The sequence below is a fragment of the Sinocyclocheilus grahami genome, unplaced genomic scaffold (genome assembly GCF_001515645.1).
Source record: "Sinocyclocheilus grahami isolate Dianchi unplaced genomic scaffold, SAMN03320097.WGS_v1.1 scaffold419.1, whole genome shotgun sequence".
Taxonomy (NCBI): Eukaryota; Metazoa; Chordata; class Actinopteri; order Cypriniformes; family Cyprinidae; genus Sinocyclocheilus; species Sinocyclocheilus grahami.
This window is the reverse complement of record NW_015505598.1, coordinates 1,404,308-1,417,180: the sequence shown is the minus strand read 5'-3', so window position 1 is coordinate 1,417,180 and position 12,873 is coordinate 1,404,308. Positions and strand designations below refer to the sequence as shown.

General features: G+C 37.1%; 1 protein-coding gene across 1 annotated transcript in view; it reads left to right on the top strand.

Moving 5' to 3' along the window:
- The window catches only part of LOC107551239 (SH2B adapter protein 2), a 24,713-nt gene extending 13,566 nt beyond the window's left edge, over nt 1–11,147 (top strand). Inside the window, exons 3-5 of the mRNA XM_016232778.1 lie at nt 8,583–8,676; nt 9,387–9,558; nt 10,730–11,147. Of these exons, the coding sequence (XP_016088264.1) occupies nt 8,583–8,676; nt 9,387–9,558; nt 10,730–10,998 (535 nt within the window). The 3' untranslated portion in view covers nt 10,999–11,147. The remainder of the gene's footprint in view (nt 1–8,582; nt 8,677–9,386; nt 9,559–10,729) is intronic.
- Nucleotides 11,148–12,873: the final 1,726 nt, after the last annotated feature.

Here is a 12,873-nt window from a genome sequence, read left to right as displayed (position 1 = left end):
GCATCTGTGTTTGGATCGTGATTAAAATGCAGTGGTTGCCTCTAAATGTAAATGGAGAGAGCACAGACAAAGCCTTAGTTTGTTCATATGAAGAGATTTCTTTGTGTTATTTATTTGATTTGGGGCTTGTTTTAAAATTTCAATTTAGTTTTGTTATTTACGTTATATTTATATTTTGTTATTTAGCAGACGCTTTTATCCAAAGCGACTAACAAATGAGGATAACAGAAGCAATCAAAACCAACAAAAGAGCAATAATATGCAAGTTATTAGTATATTATTATAGTGTTATATTTCAATTTCACAAATGTGCAGCATTTTGTCCAATAAATAATAAAAGGATACATTTAATTTATAATTTGTCTTAAATCGCATTTTGTAAAAATAATCACGAATCGAATCGTGAGTTGAGTGAATCGTTACATCTCTACTGGTTTGTAGTGCAAACAGTTTACTGCACGTAATGAACCGGAAGTCTCGCACATTCTTCCGTGTTGACAAATAAGGTGGATACAACACATGCGATGATAGAGGGGTTATAGGAATCACTAAAAGGGGATGTTTGTTTTCTCAGTTTCTGGACACACTTTGGGAGCCGATGCTTGAAACAGGTGGTGGAGAAGGTTTAGACGTTCCAGGCTTTATAGGGTGTGGAAACAAATGTTTCTTTATCATAACTGAAGCAAAGGAAAATAATAATGCAAATGAACGAACTAGTGAAGATGACAGCATATCTCAGTTCTGTGATACACGCCAAAACCAACATTACTCACGTATCGAAACTAAATAAAGCAAACCCGGCAACCGTTTTCAGGCCTTCTCGATCTCCAGCGCTGGAAAGCGGTACACTTTTAAACATCGTTTTTAAAAACTTGTGTTCACACTTTAGGTAGTTGTTAAGTTTAGGTATGGACATGCAAAATAAGGCATTAATATGTGCTTTATAAGCACTAATAAACAGCCAATATGTTAGTAATAATAGGCATGCTAATAAGCAACTAGTTAATAGTAAGAATCGGTCCTTATACTAAAGTGTTACCAAAAACATTTACTGCACCTTTAATGGTTCTTTAATCTTCTTTTTGGAGCTTGACAATTACAATCACCATCCTCTGTCTCATCCTTGTGTTTCAAACGCCATCTGAGCACAAAAGCAGTGTTAAGTCGCTGGGGGATATTTGTAGCAATAGCCAACAATACATTGTATGGGTCACAATTATACATTTCTCTTTTATGCCAAAAATCATTAGGATATTAAGTAAAGATCATGTTCCATGAAGATATTTTGTAAATCTCCTACCGTAAATATATCAAAACTTAATGTTTGATTAGTAATATGCATTGCTAAGAACTTCATTTGAACAACTTTAAAGATGATTTTCTCAATATTTAGATTTTTTTGCACCCTCAGATTCCAGATTTTCAAATAGTTGCATCTCAGCCAAATATTGTCCGATCCTAACAAACCTTACATCAATGGAAAGCTAATTTATCCAGCTTGAATAAAACTGTGGTTTTGTGGTCCAGGGTCACAAATGAACTTGCAGAAACATGAATAAATGTTTCAAATCAATTTTTTTGTTTAATAATAATAAACTTAATTATTCATGTAGTTTTGGGATATTGTAAGAATCATATTTGTATACTTGTGTGTTTCTATGCATATTTTTCAACTTTTTAGGAAGCTACTCTCAGTGCAATTTTTTAGCATCATTCAGAAAAACTGAGAACCACTGGGTTTAGGGTTTGGTTAGATTTGAGGCTACTCTCATGTAACCAGACCGCTGACTAAACAGCGTTCCAGCAAAGAGGTCTTCTGACTGACCATCCACATGTGTTTGGTGTGGGATTTTCTGACATGGATTACCACAGTAATGGACTGGTGTGAAAAAATGCTTTGTATTTTGTTTTATTATTTTTCAAAGATTTGATGAACTTCAAATCTAGTAAGCAGTTTTTCCTTAATAGCGCTGATGGACTGATAAACTGATATAAACCCCGCTGTGCCGTCAGTAATGATAGCAAAAGTGCTTCTGCAGTATGCATGTCAGCGAACAGCACTGTGAGATGCGATACCTGTCTGTCAGCTCTTATTATTTGAAGACCGTTGTCTTTTGGTGTTTGATTCCACTTGACATGAGGATGTGGTTGATGAATAATTATTTGAGTTATTTGTTTTCTCACATTGAGTTAATCTAGTGTAGCTTTCTTCGGCTGTGAGGTGATGAACCGGACATATGTTAGTAGTAATGTTTTCCTCATTAAAAATGAGGCCTCTTAAAATCCTATTCCACATTTTTGGTTTTGTTCAGAAGGCTTTAGGGAGATTTTGGGAAGCGGATCTCAGAGCAATTTTAGTCCCTCAAGACAGTACTAATAACTTCCTTTTCCTGAACAAACTAAAGACGGTAAAAATAGAGGGTGAGTGGATGCGTATCCATGCAAACTTCAGCATAAACAGACGTATCGTGTCCGTGTTTGAGCTGAGTCAAGCTCCTGTCTGTCTTCATGTATCCTCACAGTGCTCAGAAACTAATATAGCATGTTATAACGACTGTAAGTGAGATCCCCTGGACAAATAAAGCAGTCAAAAGCACGCGAGAGACAGAAGCTGAAGCAGAGAGTCTGGCGTCCTGAATCAGTCAGATGATGTCTGTGTCTTCACGCAGTAAAGCTTCAGTCATCAGTTTCACTGTGATGTTTTCAGAACAACATCCTCTTTCTTGACCATAATTGATGAAACCAGAAGTTGAGCAGATGGAAAGACCAGTTTTGGAAATTAATGCAAACGTGACCCTGGAGCACAAAACCAGTCATACGGGTTAATTTTTTTAAATTGAGATGTATGCATCACATGAAAGCTGAATAAATGATCTTTCCATTGATGTAAGGTTTGTTAGGATAGGACAATATTTGGCTGAGATACAACTATTAGAAAATCAGGAGTCTGAGGGTGCAAAAAAATCTAAATATTGAGAAAATCATCTTTAAAGTTGTTCAAATGAAGTTCTTAGCAATGCATATTACTAATCAAACATTAAGTTTTGATATATTTACGGTAGAACATTTACAAAATATCTTCATGGAACATGATCTTTACTTAATATCTAATTGAGATGTATGCATCACATGAAAGCTGAATAAATGATCTTTCCATTGATGTAAGGTTTGTTATGCTAGGACAATATTTGGCTGAGATACAACTATTAGAAAATCAGGAGTCTGAGGGTGCAAAAAAATCTAAATATTGAGAAAATCATCTTTAAAGTTGTTCAAATGAAGTTCTTAGCAATGCATATTACTAATCAAACATTAAGTTTTGATATATTTACGGTAGAACATTTACAAAATATCTTCATGGAACATGATCTTTACTTAATATCCTAATGATTTTTGGCATAAAAGAGAAATGTATAATTGTGACCCATACAATGTATTGTTGGCTATTGCTACAAATATCCTCCAGCGACTTAACACTGCTTCTGTGCTGCAGGGACACATATGTCTGGTTGGTTGTAACCGGAAACACAGGGCCCAACAGTAAGAATGTCCCGGGGCCCTTGAGAGAGTTTAGGTCCGGGTTAACGGACCTGCTATGTTTTGTTGATCATGTACATGCGTTTTTATACAATAAGTTATGTGATGTAAATTCAATATATCACTGTGGACAAGTTGTCTATCTGGCTGTCACAGATGAAATTTAGTCTTTCCTGGTGCATCATTTTCACTCGGTTTTCCTTTTTTCAGTTTTATAAGAGTGAATTTATATGTCGTCATAGTTTTTTTTGGGTGGGGGGGATAAATGAAGTCCCCCTCCCTCCCACACACACACAAAAATATGTTTCTATCGTTTTCAAAAAAACATTTTTTAATTAAAATTCTTGAAATCGTTTTTTTTCTTAAAACGAGAAAAAATAGCTGCCAGTGGGGCAAGAAAACTAATCCTGTTTTCCCACTATATTAAGATTGTTTATTACCCCACCGACAGACACTTTTTCTGATATTCAGCATAAAACTAACAAACTTAGTTTTTTTTTTATTATAAAACAGTCATTTTTCCCCAAGTAAACGTATCTTGATTCAAGTATGTTTAGATATTTGTAGTAGAAAACAAGATAAAAATACTAAGTAATATTTTTTTACAATGAATGCCTTAGCATTTTACTATAGCGTTTTAGTGCTGCTAGAACCGATATGACCATGCAGAATGAAGTGCTCCTCCAGATTTAGATCTAGCTGTATTGTATTTATAGTGTTGTCTGACACATATATGAGTGCAGTTGTGAATGTCTGAGCATTTTAAGGCAATTAATAGATTAAGATTTCAGTAGCTATTGTTCAAAGTGAGAGTAAGTGATTCTCAAATATGTGTCTTATGCATTGCTAAGATCTTCATTTAAAGATGATTATCTCAATATTTAGATTTTTTTGCTCCTTCAGATTCCAGATTTTCAAATAGTTGTATCTCGCCCAAATATTGTCCGATCCTAACAAACCATACATACATGTATAAATCTCAATTTTGAAAAATTGACCCTTATGACTGGTTTTGTGGTCCAGGGTCACATATGTGGTTGGATGTTGCAGGTGAAAACTCAGAAACGACATACTAAACTACCAAATTTTGCTATAAGTTTAATCGCAGCATATAATCATTGCAGTTAATAGTGTTCACCATCTGTTTGATTACGTCATTAACTAACTGCATGAGTTTTACTGTACATTTCTGCCATATGGACATCAACTTGGCTGTCACCACTGATATACACTGATGAACTATAATGTAGAAACTTGAAAATAGAAACTACAATTTTCTGTAAAGCTGCTTTGCAACAATTTGTATCGTGAAAAGTGCTACACAAATAAAAACTTGAATTGAATTGCATTGAAAAGCTTGGGAAAACACCGGGAGAAAGTTATGAGATTTAGACCTGGTTTCGTTTTGTTGTAAGTGAGCGTAAACCAGTATAATAGCATCAGTTTAAACCCTTTTGTTTTGCTGATCTAAACTGTAGTCTGATGTAAAAGCACTTAAATTCCATTGTTGCTTTTTACTGCAAAGTCAATCAGAAACTCTGTAGTCCAGGACATCAGATAAATGTTTTAAAAGATGGAACACTTAGATTTTTTTCATGGTGTATTTGCTAAAGAATGGCTCTCTGTGTCACAGGGACAGCGGTGATGATATCGAGCTGGCGTCATGCGCTCACAGCCAAACGCACAAAGACTTCTGGCTGGTGTCCTCCTGCAGCTGCGAGCTGCTGTGTGACGGTACGTCATCGAGATCAGCCTAAACCTGTAATAGAGCTCAGTAATATCCAGCCTGACAGAAGCTGCAGCGTGCTGATGAATTCTGTCTGTACTAGGGCTGTCAAAACGGCTAAAAAACTACATTCGAATTTTGTACTTAAAATGTTATCAATATTCAAATGTAAAAGGCATAATTTCAGCTTTTGGCTTCTCTCCTGAGGCCACAAGAGGGCGCATCGGGTAAAATATTGCTAATGCACGTTTCTTCAAAGCAATAAAATAACATGACTATCTTTGAAAAAAAGTGCATAATGTTTATAAACCATATATAATTAATTAATTTGCTTAAACAATTAGAAACAAAACTGCATCATGCATGTATGTATAGTTTAATACAAAGGACCGAAACCCAATCACAAAGAGTGCTTTCTTTATTTAAAAGCATGAGATGCAGTGGGATGGGGAAAACCGCCATAAAAATGCGTTTTTTAAAAGTTGAACTTGCATTAATTTTACATGGCTTTCTACTTTGTGCGAGACACGAGTGCAACGCTGATAGATGTCCCTCTAGAAAATGCGATATGCGTTCTTTGTGAACGGTTTGGTTTCAGTTTTGACGTAAACAACAACATCTCTGCATTGAACGCGTTCTCTTTTACTGAAATATTTTGAATGAACAATGTAGCAGCGCCGCATCTAGTGGCTTCAGCTGGATTAGCTATGAAAAGCATTAAAATGCAACGACACCTACATCGTCATCACATCTCGTGTCCACTGATACGGCTGCTTGACGCACACCTCAAATAATACGACGAATTTGATTTTTTTTTGACAGCCCTAGTCTGTACATATGATGTGTTTCTCGTAAGCTGGAGCTACAGGAAGAGTTGGGTTTATGTTGTGGATGTGTTGCTCAGGTTCACATCGGGGGTCCGAGCGAATGTGCTCCGTTGCTGCTGATCAGTCGACGGCTGGCCTCTGTCAGGAGCCGCTGGTTACCCAGCACCCCTCACATGTCCCGTTAGAGCGGTTCCTGCAGTCGCCAGAGGCCCTGAACACTAACACACCGTCAGGTACACACGCCTTTACCACCACAGCCACACTTGACTCGGGACAATCAGGTCACTCTGACTTAAAGGGGTCATGAACTGCCTCGGTTTTTTTATTCTGTACTGCTCTCTGAGGTCCACTTATAATGTCATCAAGATTTTTACATCAAAAAACATAATAATTTCTGTCCTGTTTCAACCCCTCTCATCAGAATGCTCTGTTTGAATAGATGTGGAGGATTGTAGACTCAGAAGTAAACGCCCACTGCTGTGATTGGCTAACAGTTGTGTATGATTGACAGATGTTGTTTTATTAAAAATTTCTGGTCACCATTATGGTGATTAGTGCAGTTAATTAGTTGGGCAAAACCGAAAGTGGTTGTTCATTAAGTTATTTTCACCTACAGAGCCTTCATGCCACAGGTCAGATATTTTAAACTTGAAATTTTAAACATCGTGGGGAGAAAAAAAGTAAAAATTAGGCATACCCACAGACAAAAAGAACCAGCGTACCACTTACGGTTAGTGATGGGACTAGACTTCTTGATGGTGTAAACCATGTCACCTGATCACTGTTGTTTGTGGTTTCCTTTATAACAAATTATGTTTTTATAAAGACCACAAACTTAACATAAGAGCCAAGAGTCAAACTGCCCAACTAAATGATAAATCACCATAACCATAACTAAACACTAATCACCAAACATTTTTAATAAAACAACAGCTAAACCGGTTAATTCTCAGAACTGTAGACTAATGAGAGAAATAAAGCAACATGAAAATAACAGTCTGATTGCTTTTAGTTTTGGATTGCAAATAAGAGAGACCGAGAAGCATTATACCTCAGTTACTGATTTCTTAAGTTATGATATTTCCTGTGAATTCTGTTCTAAAATTACAGTATCATCATGTTATGAATAAGAAGTGCACACGATAAAACACTAATGTACATTAACAGAGAGGTCACTGTATGATGAAGGTAGATTTATGTTTTTTATGTCCGGTTGAGGTAAGTTGTCACAATTGTATCTAGGCAAATTGTCCTGTCTTTTTTTATATGCTGTAACACATTTTTTTTATGATTTCAGTTGTAGTTTTTGTGTGTTACCTTTTACATCTTGGTGGTTTCAGAATTATTTTAATATCCAGATGTATTCATAATAATATACATTTTCTGATATGAAATTTATGAATGAATCCATTTTATTTCAGACAAACATGGAAGTTAAATTGGCAGGAGTAGCTTTGCAATGCATTAAAAGTAGTAATTGTCATAAGGCCGTTTTATTGATTAGAATGAAAATGATCTTCAATAATAGTCTAGACACTCACTCCCACACTCACTCACTCACTCACACACACACACACACTCACACACATACACTCACATGCTCGCTCGCTCACTCACTAACTCACACACACACGCACGCTCACTCACTCACTCTCACTCACATTCACTCACACTCACTCACTCACACACACACTCACACACACTCACACACACACACACTCACACACACACACACACACACTCACACACATACACTCACACGCTCGCTCGCTCACTCACTAACTCTCACTCACATTCACTCACACTCACTCACTCACACTCACACACACTCACATACACTCACACGCTCGCTCGCTCACTCACTAACTCTCACTCACATTCACTCACACTCACTCACTCACACTCACACACACTCACATACACTCTCACTCACTCACTCACTCACACACACTCACATACACACACACTCACATACACTCGCTCGCTCACTCACTCACTAACTCACACACGCACACTCTCTCACTCACTCACTCTCACTCACATTCACTCACACTCACTCACTCTCACACACACTCACATACACACACACTCACATACACTCGCTCGCTCACTCACTCACTAACTCACACACGCACACTCTCTCACTCACTCACTCTCACTCACATTCACTCACACTCACTCACTCTCACACACACTCACATACACACACACTCACATACACTCGCTCGCTCACTCACTCACTAACTCACACACGCACACTCACTCACTCACTCTCACTCACATTCACTCACACTCACTCACTCTCACACACACTCACATACACACACACTCACATACACTCTCACTCACAGAATCTGCTCTTTTCTAAAGCCTATGTTTTTTTTGTTTTTTTTTGTGGTACTTTTGTGATTTAGTATTGACCCTTTCTCCCTTGTGTAAAACACACACACACATTCTCTGTTTGACGTAATGTTCTCGCTGGCACACACGAGTGGCGCACGGAGTCACGGTCTGTTTGTGATCCGCCAGAGTGAGACGCGTCCTGGAGAATACGTCCTCACCTTCAACTTCCAGGGCAAAGCCAAGGTGAGCCGTGACATTCAGCGCTTGTGACCATAATGACATCTGAGAAGACATCCGTCATGCATCTGCTATTCAAGACTTTAACCAGCTTCCTGTACGACACAAAAATATTTGAGAATATACTGGAAAATATAATGCAATATATTAATACATTTCCATAAATGGAAAACTAGTGCTTATATTTTTCAAAATACTGCAAAATATGCATGAACCATGCATGACCATGTACTGATGTTTGTAAAAACGTGTGATGGTATATAATATTAAAACATTAACCCCCGTTTCACAGACAAGGCTTAAGCCTAGTCCCAGACTAAAATGCATGACTTAAGCTGTTTAAACTGAAAGAAACATGGACTGACTTTAATTTTAAATCATGTCAGTGCTTTTGTTTTGTCTCAAAATGCACACCAGTACTGTTATTTTCTAAGACACTTTTATAAGTGTGTATATATATATACAGTGGGGCAAAAAAGTATTTAGTCAGCCACCAATTGTGCAAGTTCTCCCACTTAAAAAGATGAGAGAGGCCTGTAATTTTCATCATAGGTATACCTCAACTATGAGAGACAAAAGTATGTGTAGATCAAATTTGTTCAAATATATCTATGATTTTTAATAATATCACCAAATGACAAACCCCTCAAATGAACGCATTAATAATCAATTTAGTTGCACTTATATATGGACCTGTGGTGTTGTGTGTTCGGCAGCACCTGCGGTTGTCTGTGAATGACAGCGGTCAGTGTCACGTTCATCACCTGTGGTTCCAGACGGTGGCTGATATGTTACAGCACTTCCACGCTCACCCCATCCCTCTGGAGTCCGGCGGCTCCACAGACATCACGCTACGCTCATACGTACAAGTCCAGCGCTCGCCCACAGGTACACAGCACACACACACCTGACACGACCTCACTCTTTACCGTCTGTGACTCGCTAGTTACGTGTAACAGAATTACGTCATTTAATCACAATAAACGCAATTGTAATCAGTTGCAGTTACTTCTGAAAATGTTAACGATTACAATGGGGGTTACATCTGAATATTTTTCACACACACATACACAGATTTAATTGACTTCTTTCATAAATTGCATTGACTGCTCTAAAATATGAGACACCAATGATTCAGGAGTTTAGGACACAGAATAGGACACATGCTTATTTGATAACTGTTTTATTTCCTGTTTGGGTTTATGTGTATGCTTTATTTAAGATTAACTGTTTTTTCCAAAGCATTGTTAGATGCCAGTGTTTCTGTCATAGCTATGCAGATATGTGTCCCTGCAGCACAAAAGCAGTGTTAAGTCGCTGGGGGATATTTGTAGCAATAGCCAACAATACATTGTATGAGTCACAATTATACATTTCTCTTTTATGCCAAAAATCATTAGGATATTAAGTAAAGATCATGTTTCATGAAGATATTTTGTAAATTTCCTACCGTAAATATATCAAAACTTAATGTTTGATTAGTAATATGCATTGCTAAGAACTTCATTTGGACAACTTTAAAGATGATTTTCTCAATATTTAGATTTTTTTGCACCCTCAGATTCCAGATTTTCAAATATTGTCCTATCCTAACAAACCATACATCAATGGAAAGATTATTTATTTATTTAGCTTTCAGATGATGTATAAAGCTTGACCCTTGACCCTACCCAAAATTTGGTAGTTTTAGTATGTTGTTTCAGAGTTTTCACCTGCAACATCCAACCACATATGTGACCCTGGAGCACAAAACCAGTCACAAGGGTCAATTTTTCAAAATTGAGATTTTTGGCATAAAAGAGAAATGTATAATGTTGACCCATACAATGTATTGTTGGCTATTGCTACAAATATCCCCCAGCGACTTAACACTGCTTTTGTGCTCCAGGGACACAAATAAGGTCATAAGAAAGATATTTTTTAAATACTTTAAAGTAACTACAAATGAGCGTGTAAAGTGAATATCTTTAAAAGAGTTTCCGTGTGGAGCATGCCCCGATCCTCGCAGTGTTCTCACCTGTGTGCATCTCTGCCTGTCGGTCTGGGTGTGTCTGCTCAGATGTGGCTCCTCAGACGCCAGCTGCCCCGCGGGACTCCTCCGTCTGTGGGGCCGAACCCCAGCTCTCCAGCGCAGCTCCTCCGTCAGACACAGTGCTGTCCTCCAGCTCGTCCTCGTCTCCGATGGCTCAGCCGAGCGCCGGCCTCCACAGCCGCAGCAGCAGCGCAGAGAGACTGCTGGAGCCCGGGGCCGCCGGGGCCGACGACTACCACGAGAGCGACGGCACGCGGCAGACTCGAGCCGTGGAGAACCAGTACTCCTTCTACTGACGCTGCTGCTGCTGCGCTTCATGAGAGACGAGAGCTTTCACTGTTACAGCACACTCCAAACTGATCAGGTGTCTGAGTGTTTCCCTTTGTGTTGTTTCTGATTTAATGCGTGCGATTTACTCATGTTTAGTACTGATAAATATCTCTCCTGCTGACCAAAGCTGCATTTATGTGATCAAAAATACAGTAAGAATTGTAAAATATTATTAGAATTTAGAATAACTGTTGTCTATGTGAACATATGTTAAACTGTAATGTATTTCTGTGATGAGCAGCTGTATTTTCAGCATCATTCCTCCAGTCTTCAGTGTCACATGATCTTCAGAAATCAGTATAATATGCTGATCTGCTGCTCCAGAAACATTTCTGATTATTATCAATGTTGAAAACAGTCGTGCTGCACAATATTTTTGTGGAAACTGTGATGCATTTTATTTTTCAGGATTCACAGATGAATAGAAAGTTCAAAAGAACAGCATTTATTTAAAATAGAAATCTTTTGTAATGTTATAAATGTCTATACTATCACTTATGATCAATTTAATGCGTCCTTAATTTACGTTAGTATAAATAAAAAAAACTATTTTTTTAAGCTTTCCCCAATCTTTTGAATGGTAGTACATCACAGTTGTATATTAAGCTGCAAAAACAGTTTTCAACATTTCAGCTTATTATACTGATTTCTGAAGATCATGTGACACTGAAGACTGGAGGAATGATGCTGAAAATACAGCTGCGCATCACAGAAATACATTACAGTTTACAATAGATTCACTTAAATTGTAATATTTCACAAATGTACTGATTTTACTGTATTTTTGGATCAAAATGAATTCAGCTTTGCTGAGCCTTCTTTCAGAAAACATAAAAAATATGAATCATTCCAAACTTTTGACCGGTAGTGTATATTTGATCTTCCTTTATATGCCATCACATTATGAAAATGCACGAAAAATCAAACTTTATGCTCATCATGTTTTAATTATGTTTACCTGTTCGGCCACGCATTATTCTAATATTAGTCATATCCTCCTGACTACCAGGAAAAAACAGTTTTGAGAATTTAGTATTTTGTCATGTCATTACATTGTTTAGAGCATAAGAAAAAATGTGAAAAATTACATTTTTGAAAAATTATATTTTATTCATGTTAGGCCGTGTCCTCTGTAGAAGACATCGGGACTTTAAAAAGTGCTGTTTTCTTAAGAAATAAAAAGACATGAATAGACATGAAAAGGCAAAAACAGTAGGATTTTTGTTTTTAATCACAAATCAATTTTCGTTTTTTTATACCAAACTTTATATAAAGACAATTCTCAACTGTTATAAAAAAAGATATTTTTAAAAACCATTTTTCTTTATGCAAAATGTGTAAAATGGCCATAAACGAGTTTTTTCATTATATATATCTATAAACTATCTAATTTGCATATTAATGTGTTTTTGTGGCAACGTAGAATGAACAAATAAGTGCAATAATGGGAGTAATAATTAGCAAGAGTTTCATAATATTGATACATAATTTTTTCTCTATTAATTTGTTGTCTCCCAAAATGTGTAATAAACATGCTTTAAGTCTGGTGTCCTCTACAGTGGACAGGTATGAAATCAACCTCCTGTTTCATAACAGAAGCTCATATTTTGATTTGAAACCCCATAACATTTTCCTGAGATGTTGATTTATGACAAACAATTTGAAAATTTGTCAGATTTAAATGATAATTACAAAATATTGTCATATTTCCATAAGGGTGTTACACTTGATCACTAAATGAATGTCAGCCGTTTTTAAAGAGCAAGGAGAGGGAGAGGTCACGGTGAAGCATCCAATCATCTGGTATCTCTGGAAAGCCCTGAATGTGCTCCGTACAGGAC